This window comes from Antechinus flavipes, chromosome 5 (assembly GCF_016432865.1).
Source record: "Antechinus flavipes isolate AdamAnt ecotype Samford, QLD, Australia chromosome 5, AdamAnt_v2, whole genome shotgun sequence".
In the NCBI taxonomy this organism is placed as follows: Eukaryota; Metazoa; Chordata; class Mammalia; order Dasyuromorphia; family Dasyuridae; genus Antechinus; species Antechinus flavipes.
In genome coordinates, this window is record NC_067402.1 from 145,570,120 (window position 1) to 145,591,537 (window position 21,418).

Here is a 21,418-nt window from a genome sequence, read left to right on the forward strand (position 1 = left end):
AACTCTAGACAGTATCCAGGTTCCATAGCTTTCTCTAGAGAAGGAGAGCAACAAAATGCTACTTGACCTATAATGCTAGAGAAACTGAGGCAGAACTGTGGCATAACAGAGCAGGGGAAAATTTCTCAGGGACCAGCTATAGAATAGAGAACAGGGTCTAGAGAGAGACATCATAGGAATCCCCACAAGGGAATTCTGCAAGCTAGGGGAAAGGCAACAGCAAAGTCCTCTTTCCTTTAAAGGTGTTCACTGAATTCAAAGTAGTTAAGGAGTTTTCAAATCGTTTCAGTCTCTCTCTTAACTCCTCATTTCTTACTGCAGTCAGGGAATGAGAAAAGAAAAGAAAGAAAGAAACTATCTTTACTCTCTTAACAATTTAATTTGCTTTGAAATTCTATTCCCTAACCATCATTCTAAAGGTCTTTCTTGAAGCTGCAACCTTGCCAGGGTTGGAGCTTAGAAAAGAAACCCTTAATTGTTGGCAGGGGTATAGAATGCCAATCCAGAAAAATAGGAGAGGGAATGTGCTAAGAGCAAAAGTTCTTAGGACTGAGAAAATTAGAAATTAGGATTGAAACATTCCCACCTGTAAGGTTGGGTAGGAGAGTGAAAGAAAAGTTGGGTAGGCTGCTTTACAAGGTGTGTTCATTTTGAAAGCTAGGCTATTCATCTCTCCAGAAGCTAGGGAAAGTTTATAAACTAGTGCTCTGAGGCTCGGAGGGGGGGACTGAGAACCGAGAGTAGTTTGGAATTCCCTATCTTTGTAAACATGAGCATAAGCATGCAAAAACATATAAGGCTGTGATGGGGACTGGGGTGGGGAGGCACTGCTCTAAGGCAAGAGAGATAGAAATCAGGGAAACCAAGTCCTGTTTTAAAATGTATGGAACAAACATGCTTCCTGAGAGGGCTCCTTTAAGAGCCAGGTGAAGTGGGAGGGGTGTGGCCTGCTTGTCCAGAATGCAGGCAAACTTCTGTTTTAAAAGTTGGTGAAAAACTTTTCCAGAGATTTGAGAAGATTGAGTCCCCAATCTCCCCACTGTATAGTACCTCAATAAGGGGACAGGATAGAAGTATTTAAACGATAGGTTGTCAAACCATATGAGAGAGGTCTGAAAAAAGGCCTTGAGTTCCTCTGTGATCCTCACTCTATGGGGGAGGGAGAACAAAGACCAGAGGTGCTGAGTGAGAGTGAGGGAGAAAGAAATGCAGTCTTACACAATGCTTCCCGAATAGCAGGGCTCCTCTGGCGATTCCACATTGGAACTTGAGAGAAGGGGAGCTCATCCAAACTTCCAAATCTTGATGGGAGAGCAAAACCTGAAGGAGAGACTGCTCACCGCTATCCAGGGAGTAGCCGCCATGGTAGAGAAAGTGTTCTCCAAACTCACTCCAATTCAGTGAACTTTCTCCTCAGTGGCTACAGCCTGACCATTAGAGATTCCATTGTATTTAACAGTGGAGTGGGAGAAGGGCTCAAATACGGCTTCTCTTAAATTTCTCCTGTTATCTCCCCAGAACAGATCAAAGAGAGTGCTGGTCTGGGACCCCCAAGAAGGGTAGGGTCCCCAGAACGGCCATGTGTCTCCTTAGTGGGGGGTGGGGTGTTAAAGAGACACTTCCTTTCTTGTCTCCTGCCTGAGGGCAGGGCTTTCTGGTGAGAGAAAAAGAAATTTAGGAGTACCTTAGGATGCAAAAGAAGGTTCTTCGTCTCTGGAGGGGCTGGGTGGAAGGAGTTTCCTCAAGCCAAGTAAGTATCTCTGCTCAAGGAAGGATTTTAGAGGCAGAGGTGTTTCTAGATTGTGGACAGGTAAAAGCTTTTAGTTTTCTCAAATTCTTGCAGCACTTCTGATTAGATTTGCTACAGAATAGAGAAAAAAAAAAAGTCTTTAACCTTGTCCAGAGTTCCGGACTTCCTGGTCCCACTATCTCTAAAAAAAGAGTGTGACAAAAAGAGGCCTTTTTGCCTGAAAATGCAAGTACTCTTCCCTGGAGAATGCTGCTCACAGCTCAGACCCTGTCTGGATGCCCACTACCTTTAGAGATAGAGTGAGACAAAAGAAGGAGCGCAGGTATTCTTCCTGGAAGAATACAGCATCAACAGATCAAAACCCAAATTGGTTCTGAGTGTCCAGAGTTTGGGGGTTCTGTTTGGTTGCCAAATTATGTCTAGTTTTGGGGGTTCCATTTTGTCAGGGAACCAAATGATGAGGTTTAGATTTAGAGAATCAAAATGAAATTAGGGTTTCTGGTGATCAGGGAGTTAAATAATAAAGTCTAGTGGCAGGTTCGGGGTTCAGGGAACCAAATGGAGAGGTTTGGCTACCCTGCGACTCCTTGGGATTCGGCGCAAGGACAGGGAGTTTTGAGGACTCCCTTCTGGCAGCGCAAAGGTTCTCTGTAAAAGAATTTACAGGCTCAAAAACCTAAGATTGATAAAAGGGTTTATTATGGGAATTGGAAGTAAGGTTAGAAATCCTGATAGAGAGGCATAAAGTCTGGTTAAGGAAATAGGTGAGGGTAAAGAGAAGAACGTACTGGAAAGAGTATTCCAGTAGACAGAGACTCCTTGGGATGTCAAGCATGGTATAGCTGGCATGTTTGGAACCACTGCAAAGAAGGGGTTTTAGTTTGGCTCTTTTTATAATGAGAGCTTTAACTGAAGAGGGCTGGGTGAGTGGAATCCCAAGTTGACTCCTAGCTAGGTTTCAGCTTGAGCTAGAATTTGAATTGAATTCAATGAGTTTCAGGACAGACCCCACCCAGATAACAAAGATGAAGCTGTTTGTCCCTTGGGGCAGGGTCCCTCACTGAGGCAGAGTTGAAGGAGATTTTCTTCTTAAAGGAGAATCCTTAAAGGATTTTCAGAGTTTCAGGGTCCCCTCTTCAGAATGTTATCTATCTAGCCAAATCGTACCTTCTTTTCAGCGTTTACTTTAAGTGGGCCCTGGAGAGTTTTAAAAATGAAAAAAATTTCCCAGTTCTTGTTGATACTTGTAACTTTAATCTAGATTTTATGTATTAAACTCTGAGGATTTCCCTGGTTTCTAATTTTGCTTAATGAAATCACTTTGCAATATTTTTGGTTTTGTTCTCTTAAATTAACTTATTCAGGTATGAGATCTGTGAAAATAATTTTAGGAATACTATTTTTCACTTTTCAGTTTCACATCTGATGTTTTTAGTGAACTTAGGAACAATGACTTTAGGATTTATTGAAGTGGATACTGCATGTAAATATGTTTTAAATATATGTATTCTTTGTCAATACAATTTAGCTGTATTGTAGTTATATTTTCAAAATTGCTTTGAAAGTATAAATCAGTAAGCAGATTTTTGTGGAGATGGGGGAAATGCTTAACCCATGAAGACACTTTTGGATTACTTTTGTTAGGGATATTCCGTGAGCTTAAAAAGAGTTATTACTTCATGAAGAGAAGTGCATTTGTTGAGGTCTAGCTTTGGGGTACCTAAATGAAATTAGGGTTAAGGTCTAGTGGCAGGTTTGGGGTACAGATTCGACGCAAGGGGGTCTAGTAGCGGCGCGAGTTCCCAATAAAAGCATTTATTGGCCCAGAGAGCTAGATTGATAAAAGAGGTTTATTATTAGATAAGCAAAGGTAAAGTATAGGCGAAGGTAGAGATAAGGAGGGCACTGGACAGAGGGTCCAGTGGACAGAGGGTCCTCACATGGTAGCCATGTTTGGAATCTCTGTAAAGAGGGGTTCCCAGCGTAGCCTTTTTATAATAGGAGACTTAGCTCGAGGGGCTTTCGGGTGTAGCCCCAAAGTTGGCTCATATCCGGGTGGGGCTGGGAACAGGTCAGATCTTCTATTGGAATTCAAAAGGACCAGGATTTGTGAGTTAAAGGGCAATTTACATTATTAACTAGGAGAGGGTGGGAATCTAGAAAGCAAGCTTTCCCGCATCATTCCCCCCTCAAGCAGTTGGAACTTAAATTCATTTAAGGAAAAAGAAATAGGGCAAAGTCTCTTAAGACAGAATTGAAGATTTTCTCCTTCCAGGATTTTCCAAGTTCAGGGGTCCTCTGTTCATCCCCCCCTCAAGCAATCACCTCCAAAGGCATGTGGGAAAAGGGGCGCCGATCTCCTCTTAACTGCTTCGAGCTGGTAAGGGTCGTAGAGATTTGGGGTTTCATGCCAGGAGGTGAGACATGAGGTGTGGGGTTTGGGGATGGCAGTAGGGCATCTAAGGGGTGTGTGTCCCGGTCAGTCATTCCCAGTCAGTTGTCCCATGTTCTCCAGGCTGAAGGGCGGTTGAGAGTCCAAAGGTTTAAGCCCAGATCTCGGGAGCAGCTTAAAACCGGGGTGTCATCCACGGTGGAGATGGAGACAGGAGGAGATGCATCAGGTCCCTTCTGTGGGCTGCCTGTAAAATGCTAATGGCCCATCTAACAAGGAGAAGTAGGAGAAAATGCTGGGAGCAAAAGATTATTTGTCTATAGTAAAAAGTATTAAGTAGCCTCGAATTTAGCCCTTTCACTCTTAATTTCCAGGAAAGCTAATTTCTCCTGGTATTGGTCCAGGGTGTAGACTAAGAAGTCAGGAGAAAATGGAGGACTATATATCCAAGATAAGAATGCAATTTAAGCTCTTAGAAATCTTTTAACTGTGCTGCCTTTCTTTAAAAAGAGTTGGTTCCTCAAATAAGCAAAGATCCTAAGCCTTCCCCCCACTCATAGGACACTTTCCCCACTCTTATGGTCAGAGGGAATGCAAAGTATCTCAGCACTGCCGACCCAGCTTACCGGCCCCTGAGGTGTTGGGACTGTCCTGGGATAAAAAGGGAAACAGGGCCAGACCCCAATTCCCTACCGGAGAGTAGGACTGGGGGCCAATTCAGCCCCTGTGGTGTGACGCAGTTTCTCCGTTGTTCCTCCTGCTCGAACTCAGGACAGAGACTGGGGTCTCCTCGGACAGTTTCCAGGGCACCTTCGGGCCTAAGTCTGGGAGAGATTTGTATTAAACGGCGCTTCCGCTCCAAATATTTTTCAGGAGGCAGAAGTTGCCCTGAGAAAAGAGCTCAGTGTCTCAGGTTAGAGTTAAAGGGAAACCAACAGCTGTTAGCAGCAGAGTGCAAGAAACATTGAGGTTTGGACCCCGAAAAAGTTGAGGTGGTGGGTGGGTCCTAGGTTTCACTAGGCTGAGTCTTTCAGCTTTAAAAGAGACAAGAGTGCTGGGTGTGTTTTGGCTCACCGTTTTTGCCTGAGGGCATAAGTGTTAATCAGTCCCAGGGTTAGAAAGAAAAAAAGCTAAAGGATGGACTTGTCCAGAGAGATTGGGAATTCAGCTAATCTATTCAGAGTTCAGGTGTTGAGAATGAGGCATTTTTCTCAAGCCCAGTGTTTGTCTCTGCATTAAGAGAAAGCTTAAAATCTCCATAGGGATGGGGTGTGGACAGGTAAAAAACTTTTATTCTTCCAAATCCTTGCAGCCTCCCTCGTATCTCTTAGAGATAGAGCCGACAAAAGAAGGCCTTTTGTCAATCCGCAGCAATTCTTAAAAGAATTGTGCCAGAGCTTAGAGCTCCCAACGACGACCCAAGCCCGACCGGAGGGCTTTGGGTGTCCACTGCAAGATAAGGAAGGAGAAAAAGTCTTTTACCTTGTCCAGAATTAAGAAAGCTAATTCATGGCAAAACCCGAAAACTTTCGCATTCTATAACGTAACCTTCCTAGACGTCTCTAGAAGGTGTCACAAAGGGCCCTCCCAGAGGACCGTTTGCCAAAAAAAAACAGGATTTCGACCTCACAGCGTCCTATGAGCGACAAATCCCCCCAAGACTGCCAAGAGTCTCCCCGCGAGCTCAAATTAGCCGGCATTTGAGCCGCCCCCGTTATAGAAGCTTGACATGGTGGGTTTGCCTCAGTGGAAACCTCCTAAGAGGGCCACCAACATTGAGGGCAAGGTAGCAAAGGAGAGATGTGGTAGGGGTGGGCGTGTTCTCCTTTCAACAGCTCCTCTCTTAACACTAGACAGTATGCATATTCTATAGCCCTGGGCTCCTCCAGCAGCAAGTCAGGGGCCTAGCCCTGCTTTCCATCAACACACAGTGTAAAAGGCTATAGGCCCAAGCCTAATCAGGGCCATGAGATTCCCAGATTTCTCAAAAGGCAAGGTGGGAGTGGCCCCAAGTACCTGGGCGAAGTAAACCTTAAAGAAACTCTAGCCCCAGGAAGTAAAAAAGCTTAGCAGCAACCATAGTGTGGCCACAAATTACAATAGCTACTTAAGGCAGTTTTACTTCTGGTCTATGCAGTCACACCTGAACTCAAAACTCCCAGCAAATATTAGCTGCAGTCCCAAAGGATTTCATCTTCTAAAACTACAATCAGTTATCATTAATCAAGGACTTCAGATGAATCTAGTTCAAGAATCACAGTAAAGGGTTTACAGCTTATACAGCTATCTTTCTTATCATTACACAGATCTTGAAGTTCACAAGTAACTGAACCAAATTTCATATAACTTATAATTGCCCAACAGAGATGACAAATTTTAAGGCATAACTCAGTTACAAATTACCCAATACCTCTAGAAAACACACCATTTAAGTAGGAAGGTTAACTATCCCATCTTAGTCCCTCAGCATCTCAAAGAATGGGGAGGGAAAACAGGGAACAAGTCTAAGAACATGAGAAAAGCACACGGGAAAGACAGACTTCTTTCCTAAAGGTATTCACCGAATTCTTAAATGGCTTCAGTTTCTCCCATTAACTCATTTCTTGCTGCAGTCAAGGAATGAGGGGAGAAAAGAAATAAAAAGCCATCTTCTAAAGAATTTAATTTGCCTTGACCTAAAATTTTATTCCCCAGCCATCATTCCAAAGGTCTTTCTTGAAGCTGCAACCTGGCCAGGGTTGGAGCCCAGGAAAAAACCCTTTGTTGGCAGGGACATAGAATGCCAATCCAGAAAAGAATAGAACCAGAACCGAGTGTACTAAGAGCAAAAGGTTTTAGGACTAAGAAAATTAGTAGCAAGAGTTCCCACCTGTAGGGTAAGGTAGGAAAGTGTGAGACAGACAGACCTAGCCTGCATTACCTAGGTTATCTCTCCACAAGCAGCTAAGAAAGTTTTAAGTATTGCCCTGAGGCTAAGAAAAAAACCGAGAGCAGTTTAAAATCCCGTCTTTGTAGACAGCCTAGTGAGCATGCGAAAGCGTAATTCTGAGGCTTCTACAATTAACGCAGGATGACCAAATCAGGGAAACTGAGTCCCGTTTAAAATGTATGGGAAGAGCACACGTCCTGAGGGCTAGAAGCTGCGGCTTTAAGAGCCAGGTAAAGGTCTGGAAGGGGCGCGGCTCATTTGTCCAAATTGCTAGCAAATTTCTATTTTAAAAGTTGGTGATAACCTTTCCAGAGATTTGAGAAGATTAAGATTGAGTCCCTAATCTCCCCACTGTACAGTAACCCCAAGAAGGGGACAGGATAGGAGCATTTAAACGGCAGGTTGCCAAGCCACATGGGAGAGGTCCGAACCAGGCCTCGAGTTCTTCACTCCCCACTCCATGGAAGAAGGGGGAGGAGAGGCCAGAACGAGGGTGGGGGAGGAAGAGATGCCATCTTACCCAGCGCAGTGCGTCTTGAATGGCGAGGGCTCCTCTGGCGATTCCACGCTGGAACTTGAAGGCAGGGCAGCTCATCTAAGCCCCCAAATCTTGCTGGGAGAGCAAAACCTGAAGGGAAGACCGCTTACCCCTGTCCAGGGAGTAGCTGCCGTGGGCAGAGACATTCTCTAAACTCACCCCAATTCAGTGACCTTTCTCCTCGTGGCTACAGCCTGACCATTAGAGACTCCATTGCATTTAACAGTGGCGTGGGAGAAGGGCTCAAACACAGCTCCTCTTACGTTTCTCCGGCTATCTCCCCAGAACAGAGCAAAGAGAGCGCTGGCCTGGGACCCCCGAGAAGGGTGGGGTCCCCAGAACAGCCACATGACCACTCTTTGGTCTGGGGTGGTGTTAAAGAGACACTTCCTCTCGTGTCTCAGCAGTTCCTGCTGGAGAGCAGGACTACCTGGTGACAGGAAAAAAAAGATTAGAAATGCATTGAGATGCAAAGGAAGGGCCTTTCTCTCTCCAAAGGATTTAGTCAAAGGGAGTTTCTTCAAGCAAAGCATCTGCTCCAGGAAAAGACTTTAGAGGCAGGGGAGTGTCTAGATCAAAGAAGCCTTTTCACCTGAAATGGAAGTAGAGTGAGACGGAACACAGATATTCTCCCCACTATCTTTAGAGATAGAGTGAGACCAAAGAAAGAATGCAGATTCTTCCCGGAAGAATACTGCCTGAACAGCTCAAAACCCAGATTGGTTCCGAGTGCCCCGAAAAGGTTGATCCAGTTTGATCGCCAAATTATCTAGCTTCCGGTGTTCGTTTCGTCAGGGAACCAAATGTTGAGGTCTAGCTTTGGGGTACCTAAATGAAATTAGGGTTAAGGTCTAGTGGCAGGTTTGGGGTACAGATTCGACGCAAGGGGGTCTAGTAGCGGCGCGAGTTCCCAATAAAAGCATTTATTGGCCAGAGAGCTAGATTGATAAAAGAGGTTTATTATTAGATAAGCAAAGGTAAAGTATAGGCGAAGGTAGAGATAAGGAGGGCACTGGACAGAGGGTCCAGTGGACAGAGGGTCCTCACATGGTAGCCATGTTTGGAATCTCTGTAAAGAGGGGTTCCCAGCGTAGCCTTTTTATAATAGGAGACTTAGCTCGAGGGGCTTTCGGGTGTAGCCCCAAAGTTGGCTCATATCCGGGTGGGGCTGGGAACAGGTCAGATCTTCTATTGGAATTCAAAAGGACCAGGATTTGTGAGTTAAAGGGCAATTTACATTATTAACTAGGAGAGGGTGGGAATCTAGAAAGCAAGCTTTCCCGCATCACATTCTCTTCTGATGCAGATCACAAACCATTCATGCTGTATTTGGAACCAAAAATTAAGCTAAAAACAGACCTTTTGGTGATGAACTCCTCTAAATTAGATTGATATTGACTGAAAAATGGTTTCATATCTATTTTTGAAGTCTTTCTATATTGGTCTCCTCTTCAGTAGGCTGGACACTGGTAATTTTTTGGTTACAACTGCCTATGAAATTTATGAAAATACAAACTGACTCTTGGTCAGTCTTCTTCAGCTTCTAAAGTGATGTATCATAGTAGTGGGGAAAAGGAAGCAGAAAATACCACGGATTTCATAATTTTTAAACTGGTTATGAACTTCAGTTTAGCATTTGGTACTCTAAATATGAGATAATTGTCCAATGACCAATAAGTAGAGATATTACTGATTGAATTGAATTGAAATGGACAAATGGCCCTCCTTTCCGCTTCGGGCCAGCAGAAGAAAGTTTGCTCAGCTAGATTGGGGGACTTCTTTTGCACTTCAAAGGGCCGGCTCAACAATGCTCTTAAGGGTGGTACCAGGAGGATGGTAGTCCAAACTCTATATGTTAAAACATCTGCCCAGGTGCCATTCTCCTCTTATCCTGTAAAACCCCTATCCTCCTGTTGTAAAATGCGAGTCACAGATTAAAATGTAACAAGCTGAACAGAAATGCTTATAAGGCTGTCGTTAGTTCTGTGAGACACAGATTCCCACTCGGTACCAAATAAATTCTCAATTTTCCTCATTGCGGCTGTCTTGAATTTTATTGCCTGGGCTATTTCAGAATCATTTCAGTCTTGACATTCTCAGTGTAAAGGAAACTAGAATATAGAATAAGTAGTGGCCAAATAGAGACATAAGTAAGGCTGCAATTTCTTGCAAAGAAGTTAAAAATGGAAACTTGAATAAACAATGTCATTAATTAATTGTATGAGCGAAAAAGATGGATTGCTTATGTTGAGAGGGTAATAAAACCATTGGACAGTCTGTGTTGTTTTGGAATCCTATTGTTGAGGTCTAGCTTTGGGGTACAGATTCGGCACAAGGGGGTCTAGTAGCGGCAGGAGTTCCCGATGAAAGCATTTATTGGCCCAGAGAGCTAGATTGATAAAAGAGATTTATTATTAGATAAGCCAAGTTAAAATATAGGCGACGGTAGAGATAAGGAGGGCACTGGACAGAGAGTCCGGTGGACAGATGGTCCTCACATGGTAGCCCATGTTTGGAATCTCTGCAAAGAGGGGTTCCCAGCGTGGCCTTTTTATAATAGGAGACTTAGCTCGAGGGGCCCAAAGTTGGCTCATATCCGGGTGGGGCTGGGAACAGGTCAGATCTTCTATTGGAATTCAAAGGGACCAGGATTTGTTGAGTTAAAGGGCAATTTACATTATTAACTAGGAGAGGGTGGGAATCTAGAAAGGAATCTTTCCCGCATCACTATGTTATCAAGTGGTGAGAAGGTTATCAGCACCCTCTGTCGAATTTGGACAAGAATTTCAGAAGTAAATTAGACATGTATTATTTGTCATTTGCTTCACTGGAAGGAAACAATAAATATCAATGAAACCACTAGTACCTCGGATTTTTGGAATTTTAACTTTGTAGAACCTTTTAATGCTTTCATTCTGTTTGCATTTTCTAGAAAAAACAAGGTGACAAACATACCATCATAAAGTATTTGAGTAGGATTTTGGTAGAAGGTTTTAAATTCTCAGTGGGGGAAAAAATAGGGCTATCAAATTGAGATGATGGATAGAAGGTTTAAAATGGAATCAGGCTTCTTGTATCCCCATGAAGAATAGTCAGTAGAAATACCAATGAGTAAAGTAGTATTAGAAAACTACATAAATAAAAATTCAGCTAAAATAGATAACAAACAAAACAAAATGCTGATGACAAAAAAAGCTTTCCTAAGAAGCAATAAAATAACTAAAGAGTTTCACACACAGAAAAACAGTCCCAGATTTCTGGAGATATATGGTAGATGGACAAATGATACAGTAATTAAATGAATGTAAATTAAGTAATAAATAGTAAAGTAAATAATGATTGAGTCTGTACCAAATAAAAATCTTATGAGAGGCAAAAAAAAAAAAAAAAAAAAAAAGGAAGTGAAGAACTAGTTAGAATAAACTATAAATAAGTTAGAGTAAACTATGCTTTTTTTAAAAAATAAATTTTTTTAAAGTAATTATATAGCTAATAATTACTTTAAAAAATTATTTTTTATATATAATAGTGAATGAGCCCATGGGACAGAATATAGGATCCTAGGTTTCAGCCTCCTTTCTTTTAAGCTTTATGCAGCTGTTCACTCTGACAGCCTTTCTGATTCCTCCCTCAGCTTTCTTCCTTTCCTTCATATGACTGGGTTGAATCAGCATCAGTTACTGCTTGCAGAACTTAGTTTAGTGTACATTATTGCTTAGTCATTGTAATAGCAGAGTTCCTGTCCTAAACAATTGAGTTAACAGAGATCTTGAAAGCAGAAGGAAGAATGAGTAAAATCTCAAAGAGAATACAAATTTTTTTTAAAAAACCTAAAAAGAGGAAAAGTGAACCAGTAATACCTGAGGGAAAATAGGTTCTTAAAGATTCCTTAAGAGAGTAGAGAACAAGAAACTCTAGAATAGTTCAAAAGATAAATAAAACTTGTTAAAATAAGTCAAAAACTGTAATTCTGGTCTATAATTTTCTTTCTCTATTTTCAACCTACCTGGTTTGGGTATCAGTACCATGTCTGTGTCATAAAAGGAATTTGGTAGGAGTCCTTCATTCCCTCTTTTATCAAATAATTTATATAGCATTGGGGCCAATTGTTCTTTAAATATTTGGTAGAATTCACATGTAAATCCATCTGGTCCTGGGGGTTTTTTCTTAGGGAGTTGATTAATAGCTTGTTCTATTTCTTTTTCTGAAATGGGACTATTCAAGCAATTTACTTCCTCCTCTGTTAATCTGGGAAGCCTATATTTTTGGAGGTAGTCATGCATTTCACTTAGGTTATCAAATTTATTGGCATAAAGCTGGGCAAAGTAACTCTTTATTATTACTCTAATTTCCTCTTCATTGGTGGAAAGTTCTCCCTTTTCATTTTTAAGACTTCTAATTTGATTTTCCGTCTTCCTTTTTCTAAATCAGATTTACCAAAGGCTTATCTATTTTATTGTTTTTTTCATAGAACCAACTCTTAGTTTTATTAATTAATTCAGTAGTTTTTTTACTTTCAATTTTATTAATTTCTCCTTTTAATTTTAGAATTTCAAATTTAGTATTTGATTGGGGTTTTTAATTTGGTTTTTTTCTAGCTTTTTTAGTTGCAAGCCCAATTCATTGATCTTCTCTTTCTCTATTGTATTCAAGTAAGCCTGTAAGGATATAAAATTTCCTCTTATTACCGCTTTGGCTGCATCCCACAAATTTTGGTATGATGTCTCATCGTTGTCATTATCTTGAATGAAATTATTAATTGTGTCTATAATTTGCTGAAAAACTAATTCTGAAAGCAAAATTAAACACATTAGAAAAGAAATTAAATCCATGTTGGAAAATCTGAAGTGAAAGAATTTAACGTATTTAGAACACGAAATTATAAAAAAGGAAAAATCAACAATCTTAAAAGAACACATGAATTCTACTGAAGATAGTATGTGTATGACCAATTAAAAAACTTGAATATCATAGTGCAGGAAAGAAACTTTTGCAAGCTTTTGTACATGTAATGAAAGGTTTATTAAAACAGTCCCTATATCATTGGAGGGGAGAAAAAAACCAATGCTTCAAATTCCCAAGATGCATAATGGTTAAATTAGGTTAAATTAGCCTAAATGGTTAAATAAATGGTATACATTGCATGCAAGTAGAAAGATCTTGAAATATGAGGAAAAGGTCATTTGAAAAATATAAGCTTGTTTTATTATTTTAAGATAAATATATATTTTAGCACTTCCCCAGTATTTTTACTCCTTCATTGTTTAGGCTGTGGGTACAGAAGTCAAAATCCTCTTCACAGGTACAATCTTTTTAACCGTGTAAATCCCTTAATTTCTTTCCCTCCCCCCAATTGTCATTTTCAACATCAGAAACAGAAAAAGACTTCACCATTCTCTCTCTTTTACCAAGAGTTCAAGTTTTTTTGCAAGTATTTTTAGGAATACAAGCTTTTTTCTTGATTATAGTTGAGAAAGAATTCCTTTCCACTGGGGCATAGGCATTAGGTCTAAGAAAATTTTTCTGGTCTCACGGATCTAAGAGTCAAAATAGGAATTGAATTCCATCACCAAGCCAAAGGTTCACACTCCTAGCTCTTGTTCCCTTCAGTGAAAACAGGAAGTCCTTCTTTAAAAAGTGTGGTTCTCAGTCCCAGTCCTCATCAACAACATTTGGGCTTAAAGGGAGGGTAGGAATTTCTAATTGTTGGACCACCCCTATGTTTGAACTCAAGGTCCTCTTCAGTGAAAGCAGGTGGAACCTTTGCAGGTTTGGCTGCTGAGAGTCCTAGACCCAGCTTTGGTCAATAACTTTTGGACCTAAAGGGAAAGAATTTCTTGCTGTTGAAGCAGAGTTCAGTGATCTGGTCCTTGTTTTTTTCTGGAAAATTTAGAGGGTGGCAATGAGACTGCCTATCCTAACTAATCCATGCGGTGCAGCTGCCAAAAAAGTTAGTCTTAACATTGATCAGTGTTTCGTGCTCAACCTCTTTGCCATCTAAGTGGTTCAATTAACAAGCAGTATAGGAGAAGGGAAGGAGAGAGAATGGAAATACGTTAGGGGGACAGGTTACTAAGGGAATTAAGAAATACCTGTGAAATAGAAGAGCTGATGTCTGAATATCATCCTAGGATAAAAGACAATGATACAATCAAGTGACTGACAGTGATTTCTGCACTGACTGGGAATTTAAATGGTGCTTTTATAGGTTTCTTCAAGGAGATTTCCCACTCAGATGGATTCAGGGGGAGGGAATGTTCCATGTTTTAATGTGGACCCATCTTGACATTGATTACCCTTAACCAAGAAACAGGGTAGAAGATAGTGACTTAGTGGAGGTATATAGCCAGAGGAGGCCAAGTTGTAGGGGTTCAGCAAGCTTGCTGTATTAACTCAGCAAATTAAAATGGCTTTACAAGTCAGAATTACAAAATAAGAGTCTTAAAAGAAACACCGGAAGATCACATAGCAATGCATATTTTCACTATAATCCAAGATTTCATCTTCATTATCAAAGCTTGACAGGTTATTTCCAGCTGTGTCACTTCCCTATTCCCAACAGGATCATAGATCTAGTTAGGAGGGATATTAGAGGCTATCTAGTTAAGTTCATCTTCCCCTCCCCCCTATGAGGAAACTGAGGCTAAGGGAAATGATCCCATAAGAATCATCAGGAGTGGTTTAGGTTGTCCAATTTGATGAATTATTAGAAATACTGTAGAGGTTTTTCTTGGTCATTGACAGATTAGACCAAATGGCCTTTGACATCTTTTTCAACTCTGAAAACTTATGATTTTGGAATATTTAACTTCTTGATATTGTTATCTAAGAAATGTTTTATGGTAGGGAAAAAAGCTATTTAACATAATAAGTAATTCAAGTTGGACAATTAACTACTAACTATATATATATATATATATTTTTTTTTTAAATAACTTTTTATTGATAGAACCCATGACAGGGTAATTTTTTTACAACATTATCCCTCGCACTCACTTCTGTTCTGATTTTTTCCCTCCCTCCCTTCACCCCCTCCCCCAGATAGCAAGCAGTCCTATATATGTTAGATATGTTGCAGTATATCCTAGATACAATATATGTGTGAGAACCGAACAGTTCTCTTGTTGCACAGGGAGAATTGGATTCAGAAGGTAGAAATAACCCGGGAAGAAAAACAAAAATGCAAACAGTTTACATTCATTTCCCAGTGTTCTTTCTTTGGGTGTAGCTGCTTCTGTCCCTCATTGATCAGTTGGAATTGAGTTAGATCTCTTTGTCAAAGAGATCCACTTCCATCAGAATACATCCTCATACAGTATCGTTGTTGAATAAGGATCTCCTGGTTCTGCTCATTTCACTTAGCAAACAATATGTTTTTAAGCCAGAATTCATAGATGTGCTTTAAGAACTAGATAAAATTTGAAATTAGCAACATCCATCAAAATTTTCACAGAAATAGATTGCTTTAATTATTTAAAAATATTTCTATTAAGGTTAACAAGGTCTTCTGCACCTTTATTTAATGAATTTTTTGCTCATAGATAACATAAAAACAAATTTCAACCTGTTCCAAGTTCTAATTCAGATTTATTCAATTCACATCAATAAGAATTAAAATTTATAAATCAGGTTAACAAATATTTAATAAACGTTTATTACTGACAAAAAGTTGGAAAAGGCTTTTCACCAAAAGGTTCATTACCACGTGATAAAATATTATGGTTATAGCAACTCAACATTTTACCAGGGTTTGAGCTCTTGCATTAAAGGAGATAATATCTACACTGATAAAATCACAGACTTTTTGACATATTGAATTACAGGAATAAAGTAAATTATAAGAAGATACTGTGAATGGTACAAATAACATAACTTATGATTTAACAGTTCAAATTCAAAAAATTTTGTTCTTTTCATTTGGAATTCTTTTATAATTTGCCAAGCTGTTTGTTTCCTTTTATTCATTTTTCTAGCCTCATTGTACATTATTTTCTACTCTCTGCCTAAATCTATCCAAACTGATCTTCTCTTTATTACATTACACTCTTATGTCCTATTACTACCTCTATAGCAGTTCTGTGGCAAGAACACACTCCCTTTACCTTAACTTTACTTCATAGAATCCCTATTCATTTAAGGTTTGGCTCAAATACCTTCCATAGGAAACCTTTCATTTTCTCTTTATCTGCTAGTGGTCTTTCAGGATTGTACTGGCAAATGTTTAAGTGTCTCAGAAAAAAATGCTCAGACATACTTTTAAATTTAATGTGTATTACTAAAATTTTCTCTATCACTTAAGTTTATGCAATTAACAAAATAATAAATCAAACTGTGATTTGTGTCATTTGTGGATTTCCAGTGTAAATGGTGATACTGAAAATTTGACATTTTGAGGTAAAGTACACTCCTGCTTTTCTTTCAAACTACCTAATATTGAACTATATTGTATTTACATTTATTCCATATATAGATACATATATATATTTTAAACACATTATATTTTTTATACTTATATCTCCAATGCTAGTACATATAAGTACATCTGTTTCTTGGTTGATTGATTGTTGATCCTTATTTTAGTTTTTTTTTTTTTAATTCATTTTCAGCATCATGGAAAAATCAAGAAAGCTAGTTTTATGAAAAAACATGAAAAGGTATTTACATCTTCGTTATTTTCATTTTAAAAACTTGCTGTGTATATTTCTTTTAGGCTTATATATTCAAGCCAAGTGATGGGCCTAGGAAGTTTTCTAAAACCTTACTCCAGTATTTTCTTTTGGAATGTAAGTGATTTTGAATTTTTTAAGGCTTCACCAGAAGAACTCTGATTCTTTCAAGCACTTCGAAGATGGAAATATTTTGTTTGTGTTCCCACACATCTTGCAAATCTCTTGTATCAGAATCATTCTACTTAAGTACAGGAAGATTCTTCACCAGAAAGATGTCTACATAAAACATTTTGGCCATGGCAACTCATTAAACTTTAGATTATGGAAAGTTTAAATCTTGCTTGGTAGTACAATTCACATTTAAAAGAATAAAAAAAATGAGAATTTTTTTTGTAATTATACATTACCAAAATTGCTTTAATAATAATATTCAATAAAGCTAAAAAATAAAAATTCTGAATAGTAAAGTATAAATATGACAAAAATTATTCAAAGGTATGATCATTTGCCCTATTACTCTCTTTTTGTTGCTTCAAAAATATGGTGTCAACAAAATATAAATATTTTGCATGCTTTTTACTAACTTCAAAGTACTCTAATGTCTCCAGATGCAAATTGATGTGTTATAGGTTCAGTATAGGTTCAGTTTATTCCCCCATTTGCAAAATCAATTGTTGGAGACTTTAAGCTTGATGTGCTATCACATTTTGTGGATAGTCTGAACTCAAGGAGCACGCAGTCTAATGAGGGAAATAACATGCATATGTGATGTAAACATGGTACATTGGAGACAAGTCTACAGAGAGAAGACAGTGGAATTAAAAAGGACCAGAAAGAACTTATTGCAGAAGGTGGAATTTTAGCTAAGATTGCAAGGAAGCATGACAGTTGAGATGAAAAAGAACATTCCAGACTAAGGTAACAGCCAATGGGAATGCAAAGTGTGAAAAGTTAAGAATATCTGGTGGGAGGAGCAGCAAGGAAGTGCTGTCCCAAGTGAGCAGCATGTTTGGGTGGAGAGAAGTGTAAGGTACAAGAAGACTGAAAAAGGAAGGAGAGGGGCCAAGCTAAGAAGGACTGTGAATGCTCAACTGGATGTTCACTTTGATCCCGAATAAGAAGCCACTGGAATTTATTAAATCTTTAGGCGAGGAATGCCATAGTTAGTTCTCTGCTTTAGGAACATGACTGTCAGCTGGTGGGTAGCCTGGAAAAGAGCAAGCAGGGAGACCAGCTAATAGATTATTGCACTAGTTCAGGCATAACTGATGAGGACGCTGGGGAATAATCTCATAAGAAGGTAGAAAGGAGCATCTCCAGAAATCTTGCAAAGGTAAAATCAGCCCGGCAACTATTAGAGACAGGAAGAGACATCCAGGTGGTATGCCTGAGAGCAGAGTAATGTCTTTGACTGCAGTAGGGAACTTAGAAAAACAGAAGGTTTGGGGGGCATATTTGATGAAATGGAACAGGGAGATATAAAACTGGAGACTAGCAGAAGGGATAGAACTAAGTAAGTGCATTTGGGAATCATCCATGTAGAAATAATTATTGAATACATGGTGCTGATGAAAATCAAAAGATCTTTTCAGTTTTCTAGAATGAGTCAGAGTTTATATCCTGGGTCAGATATTACCTCTATACTGTACTGTAAATATGTCAAGAAATAATGTTAAAGAACTGTGAAGCTACATGGTCCAGTGGATATTGTGCTTTGCCTGAAGTCAGGAAGACTCATCTTCCAAGCCTCAAACACTAATTGGCCCTGGACAAGTCATTTACCCCTGTTTGCCTTAGTTTCCTCATGTGTAAAAGGAAATGGTGAAGGAACTGGCAGCAAACTACTCCAGTACTTTTGTCAAGAAAACCCCAAATGGGGTCATGACAAGTTGGACACGACTGAACGATGGTTAAAGATCATTTAAGTCTGGTTGACTCATTTTTCAAATAAGGAAACAGATCTGGAGAAGAGAAATGTGTTATCCTATAGTACATTTGAACTAGAATTCAAATTCAGTTCCTCCTACTCCAAATCTTTCCACTTCCAAGTTACTTCTTATCTTATTTTCTAAAAATACTAATTTTTATTAAAATTATTTCCTTTTTCCTTTTTACTGATAAATGTATTTGATAAAAGCTCATTGAGCATTAATCATAGTTCATTTTAAATTTATCTTTCTCTCAAAGTGGCATATGATGAAACTTGTCCTTTTACTTGTAAATAAATACAGTTTTTCAGGCCTTGGCTCAAGATTTTTACAAAACTGCCATCTCCATTTTTTCAAACAGTATCTCCCACACAGATCATAAAATATTTATTATAATTTACTTTAGTGAGCCATTCCTAAGCTGTTAACTGATATCTGAGAATGATATGATAACTCCTGGTATTTATCATAATTAAATTTTAAGAGTAGTGAGGAAAAGCAACTTATATGCCAGTATTAAAAGAGGAAATGGAAGGAAATCCAGAAAATGTTAAATGAAAATATTTTTTAAAAATCTTGAACATGAAGTCTTGCAGATTTTTGACTTACAGTCTTCAGTCAAATTTGTTAGAGATTTTAGGTTGAATAGTTTTCAAAGTTTTCCTTCAGAGACTACATAAAGTGTAAATATATTGATTTTAGAATTTTGCAGTGTAATAAATAAGGGTGCTCAGTTCTTAGGAAAAATCTATCTAATTGATCTCTTTTTTACAGACTAGCAATCATCTTCTTGGACCAAAGCCATTTCCTCTGGACAGATTGTTAGCAATATTATACAGTATTGTAGACAGCAGAGTTGCTCCAACTGCAAATATTTTCTCCCAGGTGAGTATAGATTTTGTATTATCTTATTTTTCCATCACCTTTTGGGAGCTCCTCAAAATGTTACACTATATGTGATAAAAATCACACTTTAAAAAATGTATGGTGTTAATTATGTGAAAGAAGAAAGTGTTTTATGTGTATTTTTTAAAATTAACTATTTCTCACTAATTTAGTTTTTGGTCTAGACTGGGGGAAGATGGGGGGGGGGGGATGTAATAATCTAATTTGTCCATACAGTAAACACTTATTAAGTGCTTACTGTGTGCCAGAAACTGTGCCAAGTTCTGAAGATACAATTAATAAAAACAAAAGTAGTCTCTGTCATCAAGTACCTTAAAATCTAAAGTGGAAAGACAAATACAAAAGGAGACAGGAAATGGAGAGGGAAAACAGAATGTCAGAGGTATCTTATTTTGTGTAAGTGAACCAAGGCAGCCCAGGTAAGGGAGAATATACAAAGTGAAGTTTCAAATTTATGAATATTTTTCATTGTAGTGCAAAGAATACTCTGGGATATATACATTGGGAATTTTTAGGTTTTGTTTTGAGAACATAGTACAAATGCTTGCTGTTAAGTATTCTATTGTTGAAGGAAACATAGTTTGATTTTAATTGCTATCATTAGAAAAATAAGATAGATGTTCTTTTCCTATCAGTATCAGAGTTAAGTAAAGAAGTAAAAATTCAGGAAAAGTTAGTAATATTTAGAGAAAAATTATAAGCATATAGAATCAGGCTAATTGTTGGTCTTTAGGCTTGATTAATTTTCAATTTTATACCTGATGAAACTTTACTTATAAAATTTAAATAATTAAAATCAGAAGTAATAATGCCCATCAGAATTAATGCCCGTAATTAAGATCAGAAATTATAAGATCCTAGAGTTAGACTTGGAAGGCATAAATCTGAAATTTAGAGGCTATCTAATCTTCATTTTACAAATGTTTATTTAGTAATTTTCATAGGTAAAGTTTATTTAGCAATTTTAAAAGGTAAAATTTGAATCTAGGTTCTCTGACTCCAGAGATCCTCCCCATTGCATAAATCATTGACATTTCAATTTGATCAATTAATAAGTTGATTAATAAGCATTCTTTAAAAGATTACTAAGTGCCAGGCACTGTATTAAGCCCTAGGAATTAAAATACCAGCAAAAATAGCCTCTTTGCCCTCAAAGAGATCATTCTGCTGTGAGAGAAAATGTGCAAACAACCATCTTCAAACGATAAAGATGACTCTTGCAGGGGTCCTCAAACTTTTTAAATAGGGGGCCAGTTCACTGTCCCTCAGACTGTTGAAGGGCCGGACTATAATAAAAACAAAAACTTTGTTTTATGGGCCTTTAAATAAAGAAACTTCATAGCCCTTGGTGAGGAGGATAATCGTACTCAACTGCCGCATCTGGCCCGCGGGCCGTAGTTTGAGGAACCCTGCATGGCAGTAGTTAAGTTGCACTGGTCTTGTAGAAAGTAGGATCTTAGTTGAGACTTGAAGGAAACCAGAAGTAGAGATGATGGAGAGCATCTGGGGAAAATTGAGAGCTAGAATAGGAAATGTCATGTGTTTGTGAACATACAGAGAAGGCCGGTGTCCCTAGATCATAAAATATATTGAGAAGGAACAAAAAATGTAGGATTGGAATGGTAGGAAAGATTCAAGTTTTAGAGCCAAACTGAGCTTTTTTAATATGATTCTGGAGATAATAGGGATCTATTGGATTTTATTAAATAGAGAGGTAGCTCAATCAGACCTATACATGAGGAAGATCACTTTGATATCAAAATGGAGGAGGTTAAGCTACCGTGAGGAAAGATTCAAGGCAGGGAAATTATTTTTTCTGTAACATTATTTGAGGAAAATGAGTCTCTGTATTTCCATAGTACTCAAAGAAACTGTTGAACATTGTTTTGCTTAATTAAAGTTGGTATTAGGAAGTCAGCCATTATCAAAATTTTTAATGTGTTTCAAAAATAATTCACTAGATGAATTATTGCCACTAGGTGGCAGCAGTTCTATAAAAATAAAGAATATATAGGCCAGAACAAGCAGGGCTGTGGGAAAAAAAAATTTTCATGTGACCTTCATTTTAAGAAGGAATGTTAATATTATAGGCTGGTCACTTTTGCAAAAAAAGTTTTCACTTACTGAAAGGAAACTTCCAATCAAAAATTTGATTTCACTTATGTTACTGGGATAAGAATTACATAAAAGTAGCAAATTTTATTTAACTAGAACAAAAAAATAGAGGTGAAAACTGCCTCAAAGATTTAAATTGTTTATGATCACAAAGTTAAATAAGTGTTGGGAATCAGAACTCCAAGTATCCT

The 21,418-nt window shown here is 38.3% G+C and overlaps 1 protein-coding gene across 2 annotated transcripts in view; it reads left to right on the top strand.

Annotated features, from left to right (window-relative positions):
- ORC5 (origin recognition complex subunit 5) overlaps positions 1–21,418 on the top strand; it is a 95,886-nt gene that overhangs the window by 38,383 nt on the left and 36,085 nt on the right. For both annotated transcript variants that reach the window (XM_052000352.1, XM_052000351.1), the window contains exons 11-12: positions 16,216–16,263; positions 18,981–19,091. In XM_052000352.1, coding sequence (XP_051856312.1) covers positions 16,216–16,263; positions 18,981–19,091 — 159 coding nt within the window. The remainder of the gene's footprint in view (positions 1–16,215; positions 16,264–18,980; positions 19,092–21,418) is intronic.